The sequence below is a fragment of the Pezoporus occidentalis genome, unplaced genomic scaffold, assembly GCF_034315485.1.
Source record: "Pezoporus occidentalis ecotype Australia unplaced genomic scaffold, CSIRO_AGI_Poc_V1 ctg23, whole genome shotgun sequence".
Lineage (NCBI taxonomy): Eukaryota > Metazoa > Chordata > Aves > Psittaciformes > Psittacidae > Pezoporus > Pezoporus occidentalis.
In genome coordinates, this window is record NW_026914180.1 from 5,878,362 (window position 1) to 5,901,167 (window position 22,806).

Consider the following 22,806-nt stretch of genomic DNA (forward strand, 5'->3'; position numbering starts at 1 on the left):
TATTGAAAGTGCAAGCCTTAGTCATCTGTTAAGAGGGTACAGTGAATGTTACATAAGTGTATTCTTGGATTTTTTTCTTTGTGAACTGTTAAAATTTTTTCTTGAGGACATGAATGCCTTTTCTGGCTGTCTCCACTCCTCCATCTTAATCTTTGATGCTAAGGACATTTGAGAAGTACAGGTCATGCTGCACTGGAGCACAGGATGTAGGAAGCTTACTGCATAAATCACAGACATTCTGTTCTATTCATAAAAAAGAAATAATTAGGGATTTTGTTTTCTCTTAAACAAATATTTTGAGTAACAGGCTAACACTGGGCATTTTTTTTTTTAAAAAGAGGTGGTTTGGGGTTTTTGTTTGTTTGTGGTTTGTTTGTTTTCTTTTTTTTGAGACAGCAGTAATAAAAATAATTTTGTTTTTTGCTTTTGTTTCATATTATACAAAGATTAGCCTGAAAGTGATATCAATTATATTTGTATAAGAACATTTTTCCTCACTGTTTTTAGTCCTGTGTGTTGCACTGATTAAGGGGAATTGATCTTTTTTGCCATACAAAAATGGGAACGCAAACATGAACTCCGTGATTGTATAAGATGTGCTCAAGGGCCATAACTCCAGCCTAGAGGAACACTTTGTGCCTTAGTCAGACCATGCAGGCAAGTCTACCAAATGTACAACGTGTCATATACAGATTTCTGTCTAGTGGACTTTTCTGTTCCAGACTCCACATTTATCATTGTCACCCTGACAGGAGCTCTGCCCTGTTATCCTGACTTGTATGTCATTTATCAGTGTTAAGTACAACAAAAGAGTATCTCTTTAAACCCCCTTTACCCTTTCACATGCTTCTACCCTTGAATAATGATATCTGTCTCTGCAGCAACAAATATTCCATTTCATCCTTTCCTTTGTATTATGTTAGATGCTCAATAAGTGATTAAAATGGCATTCGTGCACTTTAAAATGAAGATTATTATGTTATTGTTGCAGTTATGTGTAAGAGAAAAGATAAAAGCATTGGGTGCTTTTGCCCCCTTTTTAGGCATGTCAAGCCAAAAGAATTTTGTAATAAAAAAGAATAAACCACAAAGTCAAAACACGACAATGACAACTCAGCCCAATCACACAGTCCCAAGCTCAAATCTGAATTTTCAGCCATGGGTATAAACCACTGTCTCCAAAATTCTGACATAAACACAGGAAGTAAAATAGCATTAATGGTCTCTGAACATACTTTCACATATGACTACTGCATTTATTTTACTCAAGAACAAAGGGGAAGGTGGGGGAAATGGGCCACAGGAACTTAGAAAGGTTACACAAAAAGTGAAAACAGTTGCTGGAAAAGACGTTTCCAAGCAGCATTTCAGAAAGCACTTGCTGATGACACTGGCAGGGGAGCAGGGCGTCATCCCTTTAAAGTTCAAGAATATCATTTTGTGCAATTACAACACTCCTTTGAAACCCGGACATGCAGCTGTGTTTGTGACTCAATCACCAATAAAGTTGCTGTCCATGGGGCAGGCAATCAGTATAATTACATTGGGTTTCTAGATTACAGAAAAGAAACCACCCGAAAGCTTGCCATGAAAGCCAACACCTGCTCTTTCAATCCAGGAGTTATTGTTGCCAATTTGAAGAATGGAAATTGCAGAACATCACAAAGCAATTGGAGAAGTGGATAGCACTGAATATAGTAGAGCAACTTTACAGTAGGACTCTGGCTGGCAGCATTACACCACCTCCATTGCTAATTGTATTTTACAAGCAACATCCCAGTATTGACCCCATGTGGAATGTTTGGCATCTCAGGTCTACTGCTGGAAAAAGGTACTCTCCTCAGTTTGTGAAAGCTGCCAAGTTGCTCCATTGGAATGGACATTTCAAGCCATGGGGAAGACCAGCTTCATATGCTGAAGTCTGGGAGAAGTGGTATGTTCCTGACCCTACAGGCAAGTTCGGCCTAATCCGCAGACATTCAGAAGCCTATGAAGCAAAGTAGAGTTCATTTTGATAACTGATGGCATTTTCTCAGGAAACTCTTGTGGAGGTCCATACTGTTCCTGACGTGCAAATCAGTTGTCTGACCTGGGTCTAGGGGCGAAAGGCTAATTGAGCCATCTAGTAGCTGGTTCCCTCTGAAGTTTCCCTCAGGATAGCTGGCACTTGGCCGTGGGGCAGTTTTACCTGGTAAAGCGAATGATTAGAGGTCTTGGGGCAGTTTTTCCACAGCTGAAATGATGGGAGGGGTGAGATGGTCTTAGAATTCTCAGAGTTTATGAATCATTTCATCCACTGTTAATGGTACTATGTCATTCCAGGTTACTGTTGCCAATGAATGGGCATATGATGACGGTGCATTCCGTGTAAGTTTTCGCCACATGGGTTGTGTACATTCGACTTCATCTGGATCTATAGGTGTATCCCCGTTATTCGGCTTGATGTGATAGAGCATCTCTACGATGGCTGATTTCCTCAGAGACTGGATGCCTTTCTCTAAAGTAGTCCACTTGGCCGAACAACTCATAACATCATCCTTGTACGGAAACCTTTCCTTCACAGCTGCCAAGAGCCGCCTCCAAAGACTGAGGGACTGTTTCTCTCTTGCAATTGCTTTGTCAATTCCCCCTTCCCTAGCAAGTGATCCCAGCTGCTTGGTTTCTGTACCTTCTAGTGTGTGACCATCGGCCCCGTTGTCCCAGCATAGGAGCAATCAGGTGATGATGTGCTCCCCTGATCGAATGGTAAAATCTTTTAGCATTTTCTGTAATTTGGTTGAGGTCCAAGGTCGAGAAGTCAACTCTTCTTCTTCTTCTTCATCATGTGATGATCAGATGCTGTCCTCGGTAGAAAGTGTATTGCCATTGCTTTTTCATCTTGTCCATTTGTCTTTCTTGTCTTTTTTTTTGCTTTTCCCCTTTCATATAGGAGCAACCAATACTGGTACGAATTGGTCCTCTGGTTTAGCTGCAGTATCTGTTGTTGGGGTTTGGGTAGCTGCTGTACTTGTCGCTGGAGATTGAGTAGCTGCTGTACTGCTTGCTGCGGCTGGTGTAGCTGCTGTGCTTGGAGCTGGGGTAGCTGCGCTGCCGTCAGATCTAGGGACATTTTTTTTTCCTTTTGAAGGTGCTGGATAGCGTTGAACAGGGCTCTGTAAGCACAGGCCAAGCCCCAGCACGTTGCCATGATTTGTCCCTCTCTGGTATGACCAGAATGACAACACACCACATTTAAGTATTTTACTAATTCTTCTGGATTTTGCACTTGTTCAGTGGTGAAATTCCAAAGCACCGGAGGGGCCCACTGGTCTAGATACTTGCCCATACTGTTCCACACACCCTGTCACTCATGACTGTCCAGCCTCCGGGAAAATCTCCTGGTCTTCCTATATTGTCATCTAACCCTAGACAAGGCCCAAACCTGACTCTGGTCAGCTCTTGATATCAGATGAAATGGTTGGGGGTAAAACACACTCTATATGCATGCCAACATGGTGATCCCCATCACAATCAGCAGGCAGGTCTCAAGGGTACCTAAAGGCCATTCAAAACCTTCAGAACTCTCAAATGATGCTGTAAACGGTCTGGTGCTGGGGCTGGGAATGTAAGGGAATGTCTCCTTCATGGGTTGATCACCTGAGGAAGAGAAAAAAGGTGTGTAATTGTTAAACACTTCTATTATATACCTCCCAAAATATAGAGGTGATGACCACACTGGGAACATAAGCCAGATCAGTTTCATGATCAATGAGTCTACTGTATTACAAGTCATTACGCTAAAGTACAAAGAAAGAAGAACTTTAGCCCAAAGCCCCCAGCCAATAAACTCAACACAGCAAATACTGGCTGTAAGTAAGGCACGACATCCTGAAACAGCGTGATGAAGAACAGCTCTGAGAGCCAACACGTCAGCACTGTGACGAGTGACTATTAATCCGAAACAATAAATGCTTATCATAAACATGATTAGACACACTCTGGTCAGATCTGTCATTATCTCAACCCTTTGTGCCCCACATTGGGCACCAAAAAGAACTGTTGTGGTTTAAGCCAAGCGGTAAATCAGACCACTCAGTCTCTGTCTCCTTCCCCCTTCCCTCCCCAGCTCCCAGAGGGATGGGGAGGAGAATCGAAAGAATGTAACTCCCACAGGTTGAGATAAGAACAGTCCAGTAACTAAGGTATAACACAAACCACTACTGTTACCACCAATAACAATAATGATAAGGAAATTAACAAGGGAAGAGAATACAACTGCTCACCACCCGCTGACTGATACCCAGCCCAACCGAGCAGTGATCTAGCCCTTCCAGGTAACTGCCCCAGTTTACATACTGGGCATGACGTGCTGTGGTATGGAATACCTCTTTGGTCAGTTTGGGTCAGGTGTCCTGTCTCTGCTTCCTCCTGGCTTCCCCTCCTCCCTGGCAGAGCATGAGGCTCACAAAGTCCTTGGTCAGAGTAAACATGACTTAGAAACAACTAAAAATATCGGTGTTATCAGTGCTGTTCCCAGGCTGAAAGTCAAAACCACAGCACTGCACCAGCTACTAAGAAGGAGAAAAATGACTGTTACTGCTGAAGCCAGGACACCATGTTTGACACCATGTTTTATAACAACAGACCATCTTTATACAAAGTTGGTAACATGCTGGAAATCATAAGCTTCACAGAATTTATGTATAGCTATTTCCTTGCAAGACATTTTATAGGGATGTGTTACTACTCTCTGTAGTAGGTAAGGTCCAGGCTCAGGTTATTAATTACAGCTTGGAGTTTCAATCTATATTCAATAAAATCCCCAAACCAATTGCCAGTTTAAAACTTTGCTTCTTATTCTCTCATGTATACATACACACAAGTCATCACTTCTCACATCTCTCGTTTTATACCTCCCACTCTGTTTTCCAGACCTATTTCCCCGTTCTCTTTCTGAAAGACAAAAAGCACCTTGTCCTTCATGTTTTGGCCAGACTTCTCATGCTCCTGCTCTCCTGAGCACTGCACTGGTCATACCTGGTCCTTGGCACTCCTCACCACTGTGCTGTATCGTTTCAAGCATCACTTAGAGGATGTTGAGACCTGCAGATGTAGGCACAGCAGTCAAGGAGTATCTGCAGGGGGAGAAAGTACTGCATGGCATAGCTACTGCAAAAGGACTGCATGCAAAAGGATGAAAGGATCCATCTTGCTACTCCAGATCTGGGTCCTGAGAAAGCTGACAAGACTGTTTGTGTAACATCTGCAAAGCCTCTCTGACAGAGACGAGTAAGTGGCTGTACCACTTGATGCTGAAGGGATCCTCCAGAAAGGATTATTGGATGAAAACCAGGTCACCAGCTACTGAAGCTGGTACAGCAGGAATACAAGTAGAAATGAAACAGGTCATTTGGAAAGCAGGGTGTCTCCAGAACTTGATTTCCAGTTCTGGCACGTGAAAAGTTCTTGGGGAGTCTAGGTGCTGGAGGTTGGTTGCCATCCCTCAGTAAATTTGCCTTTTGTATTTGTTTCCTTGTGACCATTTGCTTTCAGTGTGGTATTTAACAGCTTGGCTATATATCTTGCTAATTGCCTCCTTTCTTGTTTTGCAATTGAGTTTACTTGATCCCATGTGTACGCTGGTTTTAAATACACTTAGCTGAAAATTGGTAGATTTTTACTGAGTAGAAGAATAAGGTTCTGGACCACGTTTTCAGTAGAGGGAACAACACCCCTACTAGGTTTACAAACAGGTCCATATAATGGTATTTGCAGCGCTTGTATGCTGGCATGCCAGCGTCTGGGGAGTTTGAGACTTCCCTGAAGGCAGGACACTGTCTGCTTCTTGTTTATGAGTCGCTATCACAAAGTAGAGATCTAGGAATAAGTCTCTCACAGAAGCTGCCACCTGGCAGAATGGATTTTTGAACTGGCAAGCATGTCCCAACTTCTGACTTCTCCAGGAGCATCTCTGGAGGGCAGCTAGGCAGTCTCAACACCCTTTCTCTGGCTGCTCTGCAAAGCTACCACCAAAAGATCCATTCCTGTGTGAGCATCAAAGGGTACACAAAGCTTCAGATGAAATCCTACTCTAACAAAGCCTTATTCAAAGACACTATGGCAGCAGTTTTCCCAAACTGGGTTGCACTGAAATAACATCCACTTCCCAGTAGAAGAAGGACCTACTCCTTTCCTTTTTGCCCATCTTTGCTCCCTGCTACACACTCTTGTCATTAACATGTGGCAGGTCTGGATCTCTCTGGATCTCCCTGCAAATGGATGCAGCTCATTAACTCAGAAAGAAAACCCAACATTTTTTTTCCCTTGGTTACCAAACATTACAGTAGACTGGACTGACAGGCAGCAGAAGACCATGAAAAGGGTCTGAGGAAACTAGAGATGGTGCACAGGAAACAGTGGGAGCGTGTGGCTGCATGTAGGGAAAGGGCACAAGAATCATGTCTCCATTTTGAAGGCAGTACTACACCATTAGATCAGCCCACCAGATCATAACACTTAGGCTGATACATCCTTGGGTCTCCCAGAAATATTACTCATGATATAACTGAAGACAGCCTTCTTCCAAGTGCCCCAGGCTGGTGGCTCACAGCTGCCTTACAATCAACTCATGACCTTTCAGTCATTTCCCAATGATGAGCTCCCACATTACAGGAGGTGTTTCGGGTTTTAGTTCCTGATGTATTAGTTAGTATTTTCCACCTTGAATGAATTTCACCCCATTTCCATTATTTCAGTCCAAAGTGCCTTCAATTCCTTCTGTACAACATACCAGTTCCTTTCTGCTTGGGAAAACCTCCCAGCTTTGTGCCGTCAACACACTTCATCAACATGCTCCTGACATTTGTGTCGATTTAGCATTTGTATTTAGGCTACATTTTCAACAAACCACACGCTAATTCATATACCCTGACAGAGGATGACTTAACCCCACATCATCACTTAGTACAGTAAGTACAGCATTTGATTCTACACACCCTCCTGGCAAGACTGTTATAACTCCCACGGAAATCAAAAGGGGTCTTTGCACTGATGTTAGTGAGCCAGGTCACCATGCTGAACAGTTGAAGTTTAAGATCAGTAAGCATAAGTTGTGAAGAAAATGGTTTGAATATGCCAGTGGGTTTTTAGGGTAAATTTTGTAGCTTTCTATTGATCATTACAATGGGAAAAAAACACCCTGTGTTTAAACAAAATTACAGTGAATTGCTCAAAGGCAAAACAAAATTCTCTGCTCAGCTGTTTGGCTCACATTCATCTCCCTTTACTCCTATAGAAGTGACATTTTAATTAACTGTGTCAGGTGGATGTGTAATGTCTCTGCTGAAAAGCCTGTATCTGCTCAGCTGTGTGTCATCGTTTCTACACCACTAACATCTACAAGAGGTCACGCCTTCATGGCAGGAAGATCCAAATTCTGAACAAATACTTTGTAATACATAATCTGTCTAAGCTTTTCTTCTCCTGGCACAAATGTATGGAAAGTAGTGATTTCCTTGGACTATTTAAATATACATTTTTTTTTTCTATGCGCAAGCTAAAAAATTTCTATAGTAGGATCAAAAATCAGTCAGTAATAAACAGTTTTGCATGGGAATGGCTGACTAAATGGTAGTGATTTTGTTCCTCAAGTGAGTGCTTAAGTGTGCAAATGTAAACTGCTGCTTTTACAAATATATATGCAGCTCTGAGGTTCACTTTCTGTGAATGTTAATGGACACAGAATTCAATCACATGAATATTCAAAGGAAGCGAACACAAAAGCAACACAAGTGTGGTTGAAGCAAAAATGTAATCCTGAATCACGGCTTCTCCCCGCCCCACAAGTGTGAGCATCTTAAACTTTGAGAGTTTTACAGTATTGACCTGACTCTGCATTTTTCAGGTAAATATAATGCAATACAAGCCATGAGACTCCACAGAGTCTTAGGAGGAATGTGTTGATTGTGTCACAAAGTCTGATTTGGATCTGAAGTTTTCCTAGTCACCTGTCAGTTTAGGCCTAGATAGGATTGCTGTAGTGTGGGAAATACTTCTGCTGGCATGACAGGAGATGGTCAAAGAAAAGGATCACAAGCTTTCTGAGACTCCCTTGTCAAACCAGGAATGAGGGTGAGCAAGGAGGGATATAATGTGTGAAATTCTCTGAAAGGTGAGGGATGAAGGTGAGCAATTTATATATATATATATTTTTTAAAATAACAGTGTTGGGGTTTAAATTGCAACTGTGTGATTTTAACATCAGTGAGCGGGAGGGAGAAACAAAGGAGGAATGGAAATCTATGTATACACCTATATATGTACTTGAACATACATTCTTAATCTGTCACCTTAAGATGTGCCCACTTCGCTGCAGCTGTGAGTGGGAACCTCTGAAAGAGTCACAGAAGCAGGAGTGGGCATACAAATATAATTAAACTCCATGAGGCTGAAGTGCTGCATTTGTTATTCAGGAACTTTCCTGATGCATTTTGATTTTACCAATAAAGAAATCACACACCGATGCAACCTACAGGGAGAAAACGTTGGGGGTTATGTGCAAAACCAGTTAAAATTAAAAAGAGACAATCCAGATCTTTGGAAAAGCTAATGTCATTTTTCCCAAGTGCATCATGAGCATATGATCAGTGGGAGCATACCACACAACAGTAATGTGAGTTGGTGGCATCTTCCCCAGAGATAATGGGAAACTGAGGCACATACGTGGCTGGGGCTCTAATTCTGCAGAGCACTTAAATAAATGCTTCAAACGCAGCCCATTCTCACTGATGGCAAACGTTGCTTTCCTAAACTTAGTCCTATTTATCTCAAATCCTTCCTCCTTAAAACAGGGATAATGTGATGACTGCACCTAACAGTTATTCTGTGGCTAGAAATATGCACAGGTTTACTTTGCTAAGACAAAAGCTATGCATGTGGAGACGAGAACAAGAGATGGTCAGAGACAGGCTTGCTATAGGAGTACTGCTGAGAATATCAGGCACAACTGTCATTGGTGTGATGGCAGTAGGAAGTGAGGAGGAGCAAGAACTGAGGCTGGTAGGTGATGGACAAGATAGATACATAGGAAGCCTCAGAGAAATATACTGTTGAATTTGTGTTGCTATTTCAACGGAAACTAAATGTAGCACACTTACCATGCAGAAAACACAGTAACAAAGCTGGGGCTTCCTAGATACCTTTATACTACACCAATGTAAGTGAGAGATACTGAGGAAAGGCCTGTTTTTAATCCTCATTCACCTTGCAAGATGGGCAAGACATGAAGGGCAGAAATCAGCCCATTTCTTTTCAGTATATTCCTTTCTAGTCTTCTTCTCAAAAATAAGGCAAAGCTGCAGTGATTAGTGCAGGCTCTATGGTCAGAAACTTAATTCCTTCATGACACCTTAATTTCTAGCACCAGCAACTTGCTTCAGTAGCTCAATGGAATATGGATTACATATATTTATTTAGCTAGTAGGAAGGGTTTAGGTAATGTAGTCGATATATTAAGTCTTGATGCCTATTCCAGCAGCTTAACAGCTGATGACAGACCCTCAAATAATCAAATCTAAATGCGTTTTCAAGTAAATTAAATACTTCCTTTTATTATACTGTCTTACTGGCACTATATCAACTGCCATTTTACAGATAATCCTCCAGAAAAGTAAGATCTGATAAAAAAAAAATTGCATTTCAGTTTACTTCATTTACCAGAATTCTAATTTTAGTATTCTGTGGCTGACTTCATAAATGTCTCATTACAATAATAACTGCAACTCTATGCACAGTTTCATCAAGACCTTGCAAAACTCTAGTATACAAGGTCACTTGCTGTCTGTGTGGTTCCAACAGCGAATAACTCTCCATTCCACTCAGTGTCAGAACCTCCTGCCTTTTCTGGAAATGCCACCAAATGACTTGGAGATAGTATAAACACATAATTGAAATCAATTTACTTAAAAGGATTGTGAACCTTGATATATGGGGAGATCTGCTTTGATAATTTATGGAAAATTGCTGGAGAGGCCAATACTGCATGGCTGCTTGTCCATTTTAATTCCATGAGAGGATCTGGTAAAAAATCAGAATTTGAGTAGGTTCTGTCTCCCCTAACTTGTATCATATAGGAAGCAGGCACATGGTCTACACCAGCCACGTGGGGTCCCTCTGCATTCAGTGGAGAGACACCTTCATCCCTCTTACTGTGGGCTCTCAGACTTTATACTGAGGGGCCACTGTCATTTTGGGTAGTCCCTCCTCAGGAAGACTTACTTTTCCTTGGCTGTAGTTTGCCAAAAATGTTGCCTTAAACAAACAAACAATCAAACCTGTCAAAAAGATTCTCTTGTGCTCTTTCACAAAAAAACTGTGTTCTTCGAAATTTTTCTGCACCTTCACTTTGAACAGTATCCAAGCACTGAACTAAAACCTAACATCTTATTATTTTTCTTTTTCCGTATTCCAATGCCCCTGCTTTCTCTCCCATTTTTCTCTTTATTTTCCAAAAGAGGGAAAACAGAACAGAAAATACAGACAGTATTTAACTACAGAGCCTTTAACTACACTGTTAAAGGCTCTCTGAATACACAGCCAGGGACACACTCAGGATACTCAGGGCAAGTACAGATTCACCATAGGATATTCTCCGCAGAGTTGTACAGGATTAAGTGAGCAGGGTAACCTCTTCACTTGCTCCTCAGTCATTAACCCCCAGCAATCTGCTCTTCATACTCCTGGGCTTCTCTGAGTTGTAGGGATAAAAGCGAATTTACAGTACTGGCTCATTTCTGCCAGATCTGGGCCTTGGTAGCAGAGAGTCTGCTCCTTTTACCAACCTGGTGCTCAAAGCAGGCAGGATGCTGCAAGTCAGGCAGAGCAGCCTGGCTGAATATTCTGCAAATGTTTTTCTTTTCAAATTTGCTTACGTATCAAAATATGAGTTTAGCTGATAAAAGCCAACAGCTCCATCAGAGTCCATTACACTCTATCACGCAAATACTCAGTAATTTCCAAATTAGTCCATGGACTACAACGCATTCAAGTGATCTTTATAATCTCTCTTGTAAAAAAAAATCCACCATTATAAGAATTACTTACATTTTGCCAGGCAGATAGCTTGCAATGTAAATGACTTGTGTTTGAATAGGTAGAATGCATACCAGAATGCATGCTCAAATGAGAGACCATATTGACTCTTCCCGAGCTGTTATGGTCTATTAGATAAATATTATCTTGGTTCAGGATTGTGGTAGTTTTCTATATGCACAGTTTCCTGATAAGCCATATGGACTCTCAGATAAAATTGTGTCTTCAGATTTCGAAAGTGATATGGCTGAATAGCTGTAATGAGTATAAGGAAGCTCCTGTTAACAAATTAATCAGAATGTGTCACTGAATGCCCCCTCCCCTTTCTGTGTTAGTATGTGCTATAATACATACCCGGCAAACAGCCATTGCTCTGTGGTATTTTGACAAAAAACACATGCCAAGGGCATGGCAACCAATCCCTGCACAACAGTTGTGCTTGTATTTGTGTCCCAATGCTACTGTGATTTTTCTTATTATTTTCCATCTTGTTCACACAAATGCACATATCCACACAACCACAGCTCACTGAAGTTAGCAGAAAGAACTTCACGGATTTCAAAGGCATGGTTTTCTATCACACATTGCCTTTTCTCACTTAATATTAATCTACTAAACACATTTTTCAGTCATCAAGGTCAAAAACTAAGTGGCTTTATGTTTCATCTGCAGGGACTGTGAGCTCCAAAGATCTTTGTGCAATTTGTAAAGAATACACATAAACTGACCAAGGCTGGGACACAAACCATCAGCTGGAGCCAGGTCCCAGCTCTGCAGGTGACATACCATGCAGCTTCACCATCCTTAACAAGCATGAGGATTTGTCCAGTACATTTGTGCATTTCTCACTGCGTTGGTGTGAGAAACTGGGAGGTGAATTCCAGTTTGTTTAAAGTGACTTTAGACCTTAGAGTGGACTATTTTCTCCTTTGTACATCTTGCAAAAGAGGTCTTTTGCTACTACCTAAACAACTTCTACTTGAAGAGGACAAAAAAAAAGACATTATTTCTGTATGAACAATTTATTTTTTTTTCCCAGCTTCCCCTCATGGTTAAAGGAGCTGATTTTGTTCTGAAGACCAACACAAAGGTGTACCTACACAGCATGGTTCAGCATTATGCAGATAACCAAGGTACCTGAGAGTACCACACGGCTTATGACTCCTGGGTGCTTTCCTGTAACTGTGACTCAGAATGGGCATTGTACCAAAACATAAGTATCTTGCAGGAAGTTTTCTGAAAGGATCTAAATTTTTCTCACAGCAGCGGAAGTGTCACATTGCTGCTGGATAGGATGCTACCAGGGAGCTGGGGAGGGTGAGTCTCACTTTGGGAAAAGGATGGTCCTTCCTTTGGATGGATAAAGGCAAGGCCACAAGTGCTATTGCATTATTTCTCACAAATGGGTTAAGCAATTTGATTTTAGACTATTGTGTTTTTTACCTCCAGATCTTAGAATCTGAGGCAACAGACAGCATGTTGAGAAAGTAATTTTAGCAGGTGAGGAATGTAACTTCATTTGGTCCTGTATTCCATGACTTTCTTATTTTCTTAATGCTATTTAAAAGTAGCTCTGCTGCGAATGGCTATATTTTTTCTCTGAAGCATGCTGCTGAAATGTAAACATCATACAACTTTGATTTCCTATGAATAGAGAACACATGCTGTTACTGAAAAGAACATACAAGATTGCCAAGCATTTAGAAATCAAATGTTAATTATGAGTCAGAATGGGAGGACACAATGAGCTTTTGCCCATTCATTGTGGCAAAGAGATAATTTCTAAGCCTCTACAAAAATTGTACTTTGCAGGTCTGTTTGGATTCCTGTATTTTGCCAGGAGAGTGGCATTTCCACTTCTTGCAGAGGATCAGCATCTGCAGGCACTACCTAGTGCTGTTGTCTACCTTTATGAGGAGGTCAGCAGCATCTTGCCTGTGCTCGTGTTCACAGCCATCCTCATGAATCAGGGTTAAGATGTTCAACTTTAAACAGCCCGACTGTGTTGCAGATGTGCTGTCAATGCTTTTATAGGTCAAATTACACAATGGTGGTTTTATTTTTTCATGGAAACATACCTCTTTCTGTGTGTATTAGTCTCTATGTCAAGTTTGGAATGTGATAATAACATAGTCAGGAACCTGAAGCATCAAGAGGTGTCAAAATAAAACCAACTGCAAGCAGCTGGTTTATCCTCCCCAAAATTTCATCAGCAGCAAGTGAAGATGAGGCCTGTTTTTATCAGTGGCTGGATGACTGGATCCTGACACATGCAACTTACCAAACCAAAGCTGTGCACTTAGTAGAAATTTTGGCTTCCTCTTGCTTTTCCAGGCGCTAATGTCTTAAGCAGCTTATTCAAAAATAAGGTAAGGGCACAGCCTCCCCCATTTCCAACATGTAAGTCAGCTGGGAGGAACTCTCAGTGCTGAGTAGTGTATAACTGGCAGGAAATAATGCACACTTTACTCTTGCTGACACAATGGAGGTTATTGCAAGAACTCATCTCGCTTCATTCAAATAACCGTTTTGGAAACAGGCTTTGTTTCTGTACCTTGTATTTCAGCACTGTCAGACTCTAAACCCAGCAGAGCTCCCTGTGTCCAGCTGTTCTGAAGACAGCCACCCCTTCAATTCTCCAGGAAGCGCTGTTTTCATGAGATTTCTAACACAGCCCATGCCCTGATCAAAAGGCTTGGGTAGGCTTGAATAAACATCTGACCTTCTTGAGGAAGAAAATGTAAACTTCCCTCCCCTCCCACTCCAGCTGTGGTTGAGGTTCTTTTCTACTATTTGTCTTTATTTATCAAGCAAAGACAATATGCTTGACCCTATATAAGAACAGAAGATTTTCAGATTTAAAGAAGCTTTCAGCTATAATGGAAACAACTGAAGAAGTTCAAAATTGTGAATAAATATAAAGTATGTAAGAAGTAAGTTTTTATTTTAAGTGTTTCACACTGTGAAGAATACACAGAATAAATAAAGCCCCTTGTGCTTCTAGGTACACAGCATATAATGAACCCCATCTCCAGCTCAGTCTGACAGCTGCTCCTATAACTATATTGCAGGTTTGGTGGAAGAAGTGAAGAACTGTGTGGCTTGATCAGCCAGGATTTGGAAGGTCTTTCCTGCTTTTATTTTACTAAAGCATTGCTATTTTCAGCCAATTGTAAAGTGTGCCATCAAAATCCAAAAGTCACTTAAATGGATGCGGGTTTTCTTTTTTATTAACTTGCCATTTTTAACTGAACATTTCCTGTCCTCCAAATCGTTCTAGGTTCAGCCTCCAAGAAAGTAGCAAGGGAAAATCAGGCCATTTAAAAATAAAATAGATTACTTCTGCACAGCTTTCTTTAATCAAAACCATTATAACTGATGGCTCAGAGCCTTGATTACACCTCTTCAGAGGGCACCCCTTGATTTTGTGCGACATCCCTGATTATTTTATTTACTTATTTATTTATTTATTAGCTTTTATTTTCTGCCTTGATTTCTAGGTCACAGAGTTGAGGCTCTTTCTTGTTTTAAGTGCATTGGCTTGTTTCTTAGTGGCAGGTTATTTTTCTTACAGGGGCTATGAAGTAAACATGCCCCTTTTTCAGAGGAAGACAAAAATTCCCGTGATCACATATTCCTGGAGTTCTTTCTCTTCCTCCCCAGCCCCTGTGGAGAGCAAGACTGGACGAAGAATCATTCCTCCTGACCTCTACCGAGCACCCGCAGAGCTAAGGGCCAAAAGGTCATTTTCTCAGGTTCCCTCTGGAGGGAGAATCCAAAGGTCATTCCCTCCTGCCCCAACTCACACCAAGTGCATCTGAGAGACATTTAAAACTCCTTTGAAGAGGAAGAGACGGAGTCTGTGTGCTTTACCTACTGCCCTCAACAGCTCAGAGATGTGAACCAGGGTTATGCCTGAAATGTTTCCCTTGATGCTCAGACTTACTCAGGCCTGGCCTTGGGTTCAAGGTTTGGCACTTTGTGAACTTCAGTGGGGATGGGCAGACATTGCTCACACAGCTGTGAGGTGGGCCTCACTGTTTCTGCTTCCTTTTCTGTTCCTCAAAGCAGCCTTCTCCTTCCCACAGCCCCCAGGATCCTTCTCCTCCCAGAACTGCATTTTACTAGTGATTTACCAGATGCCATTAGGGAGTGGGGTGGAACAGCTCTTAATCTCTTGATGTTCCTGGTTCTTGGGAATGGAGCTGCAGGGATCATTTTGTAAGTTCTCTTAGAAGACAAACCCAGATAGACTCACCCAGCCTCACCCAGAGCTCCTGCTGCTGATGCCCACTGCTTTGCCATTCACGAACCCTTGGACTGGTTTTGGAACCACAGTGCATTTCCCAAGAGTGAAGTAAATAGTCAAGGTTCTACACTTCCTTCTCATCCCTTTCAAGCAAAAAGTCTCTTTGTTTTCTTGCTCTCCAAATGACCAAGTAAAAGGGAGATTTCTCATTGTTAATTTCTTTGACCTGCCTGAGGGAGGAAGGAAGAGAAGAGCAACAGTTATTTCACAAGGTCCCCTGCAGAAGGGGGGCACCAAGGGTCACTTCCCCTCAATCTGTCCCCTCTGAAGGAGTGCAGTTAGGCTGTGTCAATGCCATGGTCTCTTTGTGGTGGATATGCAGCCAGAGGTCATCCCCTGCCGCAGCCCTGCTCTCGCTGCGGATGACCACACTCTCCTGCATGCCTGCTTTCTCTCACACATGGGGGGCAGGGGAGATTAGTTCTTTTTCCCTCTCTCTGCTTTGTACAGAGAGAACTCACAAGTCACTACCTGGACCCCTTTCTGACAGAGACAATGGAAAAAAGGCAGTTCCTAGGTTTTTTTTTTTTCTGAGGATTTTTCAGGCTGCTGGGGCATAGCAGAATTAGCTAAGCAAAGCTTTACAATCCAAATAAAAGTGAAATGCTGAAGTAAAGGTTTTGAGCCATTTGGAGGTTTTCGTAACACTGCCCAGAGCAGCTGCAAATCCACTGCAAAATTTCTATTGACCCTTGGGTACACATCATCCCTAAATTTAGGGAAAATGCTAATCTCCTGTGAAGAACTGTAAGAAAGCAAAGCTTATAAGAAATATACCAGAAAATCTTGTTTCCGTGTCACCAGACAGAAAACAATAACTAAAAACACCTATCCTGCTTGTTGTTTTGAGGTTTGGGTTGTTGCAGGTAACTCCCTCAGGGCTTGATCTGAACCCTTCAAACTAATGCAAGTGTTCTGGTTGAATTTCATGCTCTTTGGGTCACACCAAAACCAGGTTTCCATCTTTACATTAGTCTCTGGGAAGATCTTTAAGGAGTTAATGTAGAATTAAAAGTTTTTGTCAAGAGCTTCCTTTTCACAGGTGATCTGATTCTTTCAAGTCTGGAGGCTAACTTTTGTTCAGAGATAGGGGTCTGCAGTTCCCTCTGAAGTTGATGAGCTCGTCTTTGCCACCTCCAAAGCAGAACCAAGGGAAATAAGCACTGTGCAGCTGCTTACTTTAGGACAAGAATTTGGCCCCAGGATTAAAGAAGAAAACACACTTGTACATTGTCAAGGCATCCTACAATTTCAGCCTTAACTATTTTAAATGACGAGAACAGCAAGCTGCTCAAAAAAGATGTGCAGGCTTTTTATGTACTCATAAGACTGACTGAATAGCGAAACTAATTTGGCAACACAAATCATCATGTACCCAGAACTTCTTCATGAACTCCTTGGCAAGATTCAAAGCTCCTTTTGACACACTCCAAGACTGCTTACAGGAGAACATATTCTAGTTCAGACTTCTTTCTTTTCTCCTCCTCCCCACTTCCTCTACAAAGCCAGAATGACTTCTCTTATGGCAGATGTTGACTCCTGGTACTGCGATTGCAGTCTCCACACTTTAGCACACTAAAAATGAGTCCAGAATTTCCTATTCAGCTCTTGAGAGAACACATTGTTTCCATAGAAGACATGTGGAAGAACTTCAGGTTTATTCCCTAGGTAAAATATATCTCTGTGATGCTGTGAGGCTTGGGTGGTAAATGGCTGCAAAATGCCTTGAGATCCCCATGCAAGTACACAACACTGGTGTTCCACAGCACTTCAGTGCTCTCAAGTTCCAGACTGGAGCCATTCGTCAGTGCTCTGGATAACTCCCCCTTAAACAAGCAATTTGCAAATAGAAGTGACATACTGTTCTACACACTGGGCTGCACATTGGTGGGATGCTGGTCATCTGCACAGCACCAAGCCTTTCTGTGCATGCCCAGTCATTCCAGGATATGAAGAGGGACAGGATCCGCTCTTCCTCTCAGACTTGCTTGTTTCACTCAAGTGTGACCTCGTAGTGCCACCCTTGATCTTGGATCTGTGGCTCTGCCTTGGAGCATTACACACTTCCTGCGATGATTTGTTTATTGCTACACAGTAATGCAGATGAACACAATGAATTTCAGTCACTGGAGTATCCTTTCCTCCCCTCCTTCCCCAAATGTGAAGTACAAATCCACTTAAAAAGCAGAGATCTTTCTACTTGTAAAAGAAACTTTTATCTGCATAAGAGAATAAGAAATTCATTAGCTTAAGTTGTGTGATTGTAACAGTTCATTAGCAAGAGCTGTGCCTTTCAGAACGAGCGGCCTCCAGCCCTGCGTGGAAACTGTCAAAGTTAAGGATAAAAGTATGGGACAACTTAACCACCTTGGAATGCAATTTCTTATTTTTAACTATGCAGACCACAGGGTTCATGAAAGGATTTTAATGAACAGCCACAGGCCTGACATTCAAATCTTCATTTGTGTCTAATTGCAAGCAGAATATGAAATTGATAAATTGATCTTTCTTGGCAAGAAAAAAATACAAATTTTAATTTATGGTGATTATGCTTTTGGATTAATTTTCACCAATTCCCTGTTTTGTTTTCTTTTGTTTTTTTTTTTCTTAAGGTAAAATAAACATTTTGGTTTCAGGTTTAACTACTGCAAAATACTGCTGTTAAAATCTTAACATGGCTACTCTTAAAACAATCAAAAAATTGCCTCTTCTAAAAAGAAAACGCAGTAATTAGTCTTACTAATTTGTTGAAAGAAATAAATGATACAGTGGAGTTCTCAGCCATTTGTCAAGTCAAGAAAGTTATTATATGGTGCTTTTTCATCTGTGGAATCTCAGAAGGCATGGCCTTGATGAAGCAGGGCATTTGCAGCATTTTATAAAATGTATGAGGGGAGATTGGAACATATTTTTCAATCTTCCCCTGCCAGCCTCCATGGCTTTAGTCAATTTATGCATCATCTGTTAAAGTTCAATATGGGGCACTGGGTCCCAAAATGTACTTTGCAGCATCCATAGCAAATCTTCTTATCTCTGCTTTCACTATCTGAGCAACATATGCATTACAGTGGAATTTGGGATCAGCTTTTAGGGTGAAGGGTGAAACGCTTACTTAGATAACCCACAGTATCTTGGCTTCAAGTATAATGTTCAGGTGCGGATAAATGCTTTTCATTTTCCGCAAAGATAAAAGATAAAAGATACAGTTTTATACTAGGATTTATGGACCTCTGTACCCACATACATATGGACATCAAGTATTTGTTTTAAAATGTACGTTAAATACAAAAATTGCAAAAGCAAGTTTTCGGTTATGCATTTCTGAGGAAAATGATGCTATTTGACAGAGCATGATGGCTCCAGTAAGCCACCAAAGTGTGCCTTTAGTTATCAACGTGCTTTTCTGGCTTCTTACTTAATCCAAACAAAGCTCAGTACCTTTCCTCCCCCTCAAAGAAAGGAAACTACACATTTTTGTGTTTGTAGCAGCACTACAACTTCATGAGGGTTAACAAAACTTCACAAAGGAATTGCGCGTGGGGAAGCTCCAATGCTTTCTGCACCTTTTTTCCAAGTACAGCTTCTACTATAGCAGATTTTTGTGGTTGTTTTCACAACTATTCTGTTTCCACACTTGCTGCATTTTTGCTTTGTTCTCCCGTATGTCATTTGAGAACAATGCGCGTGTCATGCGAGGTAAGACGCTATTGGCATGGAAAGGCAAAATCACAAATGGCAATTACTTTTGCAGGGTGCAACTGAGGAAAAGATACCTGATTTTTAAGTTCATTCTTTAAAATGTGATCTCTTATTTACAGTGTTACAACGAGTTGTTGCAGAGTATTTCTCCTTCACAAAAAGCCCAGCTGCACATAAAGTTTTTCGAATTATACAGCTATTTGCAGGTAACAATCTTTATTGGAAAAAGAGATTTACCTAGGTTTTGTGCCAGGCAAATACAAGGCTTTTTTCCTCAGAAAAGTCCTCCTCAAGGTCCAAGTGTTTTAAAATAGGTACGCTTATCTGTCACAAAATAAAAAATCACTATTCCACTGCCTTATGACCAAGAACCACCAGGCCTTTTAGCGTCTACATACACTATTGAGGTTTGGCCTGACAGACTTTCAACAGCACCGAATGCCCCCAAACCAAGCCCAGCCGCCTCTCCCGCGTAGCCCTCCTGCGCCCACCCCCCTCACGGCGGCATCAGCCGTTAACGGCACCGCCCCGCGGGGGCCGGCGGCCGACTGCGCGCCCGCTAGCGCCGCCATCGCCGCGGTCTCTATCGCAACGCCGGATTGGCTAAGCGGCGTCGGGAAGGTGTCCGCCGATTGGTTGTGTCCGGGTGCTGTTGCTATGACTCCGTTGCTAGGGCCTCGGCCGTCTCCAGGCCCTGCAGGAAACATGTAATGAATTATGGATGGTTGATTTTCTCAAAGAGGCCTGATCTGTAATGCAGATGAGCTGCAAGGCCCTCCTTTTCTTCTGGGTTCTTAAAAAAAATATTAAAAAAAAAAAAGTTAAAAAAAAATTTGAGTTTTAAATCAGAATCTGGCATTTGCGTGGCTGTCCCCAGTCACAGCGGTAACTCCTGAATACTGATGTCAATTCTTATGCAAAGGCAGGTCCAGAGGTCACTGTCTGTTATTTGTTCAGGAAAAGCTTGTAGGATTTTCGCTGAACTCTGTGACCCATTGGGGTATTATGTCCTCCCCCTGGCCTTTGGTTCAGAGACAAAATAGGATACAAACACCAGAAGTGGTATTTTTAACAGTTGGAGAGGAAATTGTCCCCATGGAGTATGATGGAGCAGGAGGAACCCAGCAGCCAAGCCAGCCAGCATGCTGGATTTTCTAGCCTCCTAAAAGGTGCCTTTGCCCAAATATGACCTAAAACTTTCTGTTGGTGCAGTTTGTGCAGCTCAGGCCTTCACTAATGGTTTCAATAGCCTTTGGCTGAGGAGAGCTTCCCTGTGAGTGCCATATCTATAACGTGCCTGCTTCACACAAGTGCGAAACTGGATGTTGTTACTCACAGATAACTCTCCAGCTGGAACTCCCCACATGAACAAAGCCTCTGATGTTTCATACCTGAATAAACAGGTTGCTACAATTCACTTAATTTCTCTAATCTTCATCTATTAAGAACTACAGTGGAAGTTATACTATGGAAATTATGTTTTTCTATACCTAATGTACCTAATGAATACTGATGTCAGAAGAGACAACTCTCTTCTGATAGTTTATTTGTTTAGTTCTGGTTCATTTCTTTGTTTTTTATATTGGTGATAAATCATGTCAATCCTTTCTGTGTCGAGCCTCTGTGGACAAATGTCAATTGAAAAATTACTAATTTTAGAGAAAATAATGAGCCTGATCCTTATTTTGAGTCCGATTGTGTAATTTTGGGTGGACTCAGCCAAGCGTGGTCATTCTCAGCAGAGGTATCTTGGTACCTTGAAGGTTCATGACCAACGTGAGGGACAAGGCAGCCCTGCTAGTCCTCAAAGCCCTGTTTTTTCAGACATCTGCACACTAAGAGGTTTACTCACCAAGGAAATGACTGAGAAATTAGATGAAATTCTACAGATTTTGTATCATGGCATTTATGCTTTTTATGCCTTAAATCCTGACCGGTTCATGGTTCTTCCTCAGGGAGAAGTAAATCACTTAAGCAAGAGCTCTGAGATGAAGATGGCATATATCCACCCTCCTGTGATTCAGAGTAGAATGACACCTTATTTCTAGGATTATTAAACAAAATATTCTGTTGTGTAAAAACCAATGAGCGCTAAAAAAAATAAAAAAATAAAAAATTAAGAAAGTCTATCAAAAACTGCATACAGGAGGAGAAAACACTCTAAACTCTGGCCATTAGGCAGTCCCTAAAAAAAGGTTCAGCTGCAATGGCCCTTATGTTTTATTATTTTCTATTATCAAAATGTTTTCTGTTGAATAAAATGGTTAAGGCAAAACTGTACTGCCTATCCCACCCATTCCTGACAGAGCATTCATCAAACTCCATTAGAAAAAAAAATAAATCCGGGCTATAGATGTGTCATCAGAGACCCAATGATGCTGAGAAATGTCTGAGATGCAGTTTGCTGAAAACACTATATTAACATTTGTGTATATGGATGTGTTAATTTTATGATTTTGGTTATGTGCAACATACATTAAAATGAAAAATGTGTTAACAGTTTGTACTTGCAGGAAAAGTAGATCATGTTTTTGTGAACCAAATAATTGTGTTTTAAACTTTTCATTGTGATCTTTATTTTTGTATCTAATACTCTATGCCTAACCCATTGGAAGATGATTGTTCCTACACCTATATAAATACAGCATGCACCAGGGGATTTGGAATAGCTTAAATAGCAAAGAGGCAGCAAATGACTTAAGCACATATACAATTTAAACAAATAGCTATTTCCAGTGCTATAAATGGCCTTAGTATCTCACCATGCTTTCTATAGAGGAAGCACAAGAAAAAATCAATCATCAGCAGCCAAATTCTTTCTGCAGCTATGCTGTCAGGCTGTGGAAAAGTTTTAGTAGTGCTGGGTGTTGTAATGATGTCTGCAGCATAGCTTTTGCCGTCATGACTTTGTCCTAACTTCACTAAAAGAGTGCTTGAACCTGCAGGGCAGAGAGACCTCAACTCCATTGAGAATTGAGTCTCCCCCAGGACATTTTGTAGGCAGCTCCTCAGGAGGAACCTTGCTGAGTTTTCCTGATTAAGATTCAATAATTCCCTTTCCTGTGTTTGTGAGGGGCAAAAGCAGAGCTGGAGGCCTTTATGGTATGGACCTAACAACCTGACTCAAATCGATACAATACAGGCTGAACAATAGGTCAAGTGTGAGAAGGTCCAGAGTCATCAACAGGGAGAAAAATGATGCAGGAAGCTTTCACAAAGAAGCTGCTCTTAAGGAAAGAGATGAATGAGGAAAGAGACTTTTTTAGTGCATGATGAGTGGGAGGTTGGTGTGTGTCCAGAGTGGAGCAGGAGGCAATCTTCAGAAAACAAGAGTGGCTATAAGAAAGGAAGGAGAGGAAGTAAATTTTACTTTTTTTTTCTTTATATCTGTAACATCTGATTGAAAAAAACCCAAATTATTTCCATAGAAAATACCAAAGTTCCCCCACCCTCCCCAAATTTTCAATATTACTGTTTCAGTAGACATCTCTTTCTTTTAGAAATAAATGAGTTCTTTCAATTTTCTTATCAACAATGAAAACATTCTAAAGCTCCTTTTCTATTAAGGACTGTATGAACAAAAAAGCTTTGAATTTTTAACAATAATAGTTTTAAAATAGTGCTTTAGCACAAAAATATTCCTCACAAAGACCCTTCTATAATTTAAAACATTTTCTGCTGAAGTAATTTCAACTGGTTTGTGCTATCAGTAATCTTCATGGAGTTTACAT

The 22,806-nt window shown here is 41.2% G+C and overlaps 1 protein-coding gene and 1 long non-coding RNA gene across 2 annotated transcripts; both read left to right on the plus strand.

The window, feature by feature from the left end:
* Positions 1–1,243: 1,243 nt before the first annotated feature.
* Positions 1,244–2,216, plus strand: LOC134165130 (glycosyltransferase 8 domain-containing protein 1-like). The gene is given in 3 exon segments (XM_062621616.1): positions 1,244–1,481; positions 1,484–1,636; positions 1,639–2,216. Coding segments are annotated over 3 exon segments (756 nt in total). The 3' UTR covers positions 2,004–2,216.
* A 17,435-nt stretch (positions 2,217–19,651) lies between these two features.
* On the plus strand, positions 19,652–21,572 carry LOC134165089 (uncharacterized). Its single transcript, XR_009965364.1, has 3 exons — positions 19,652–19,782; positions 20,297–20,478; positions 21,031–21,572. It is a non-coding gene; the product is annotated as an uncharacterized LOC134165089 (long non-coding RNA).
* The last annotated feature ends 1,234 nt before the right edge of the window (positions 21,573–22,806 follow it).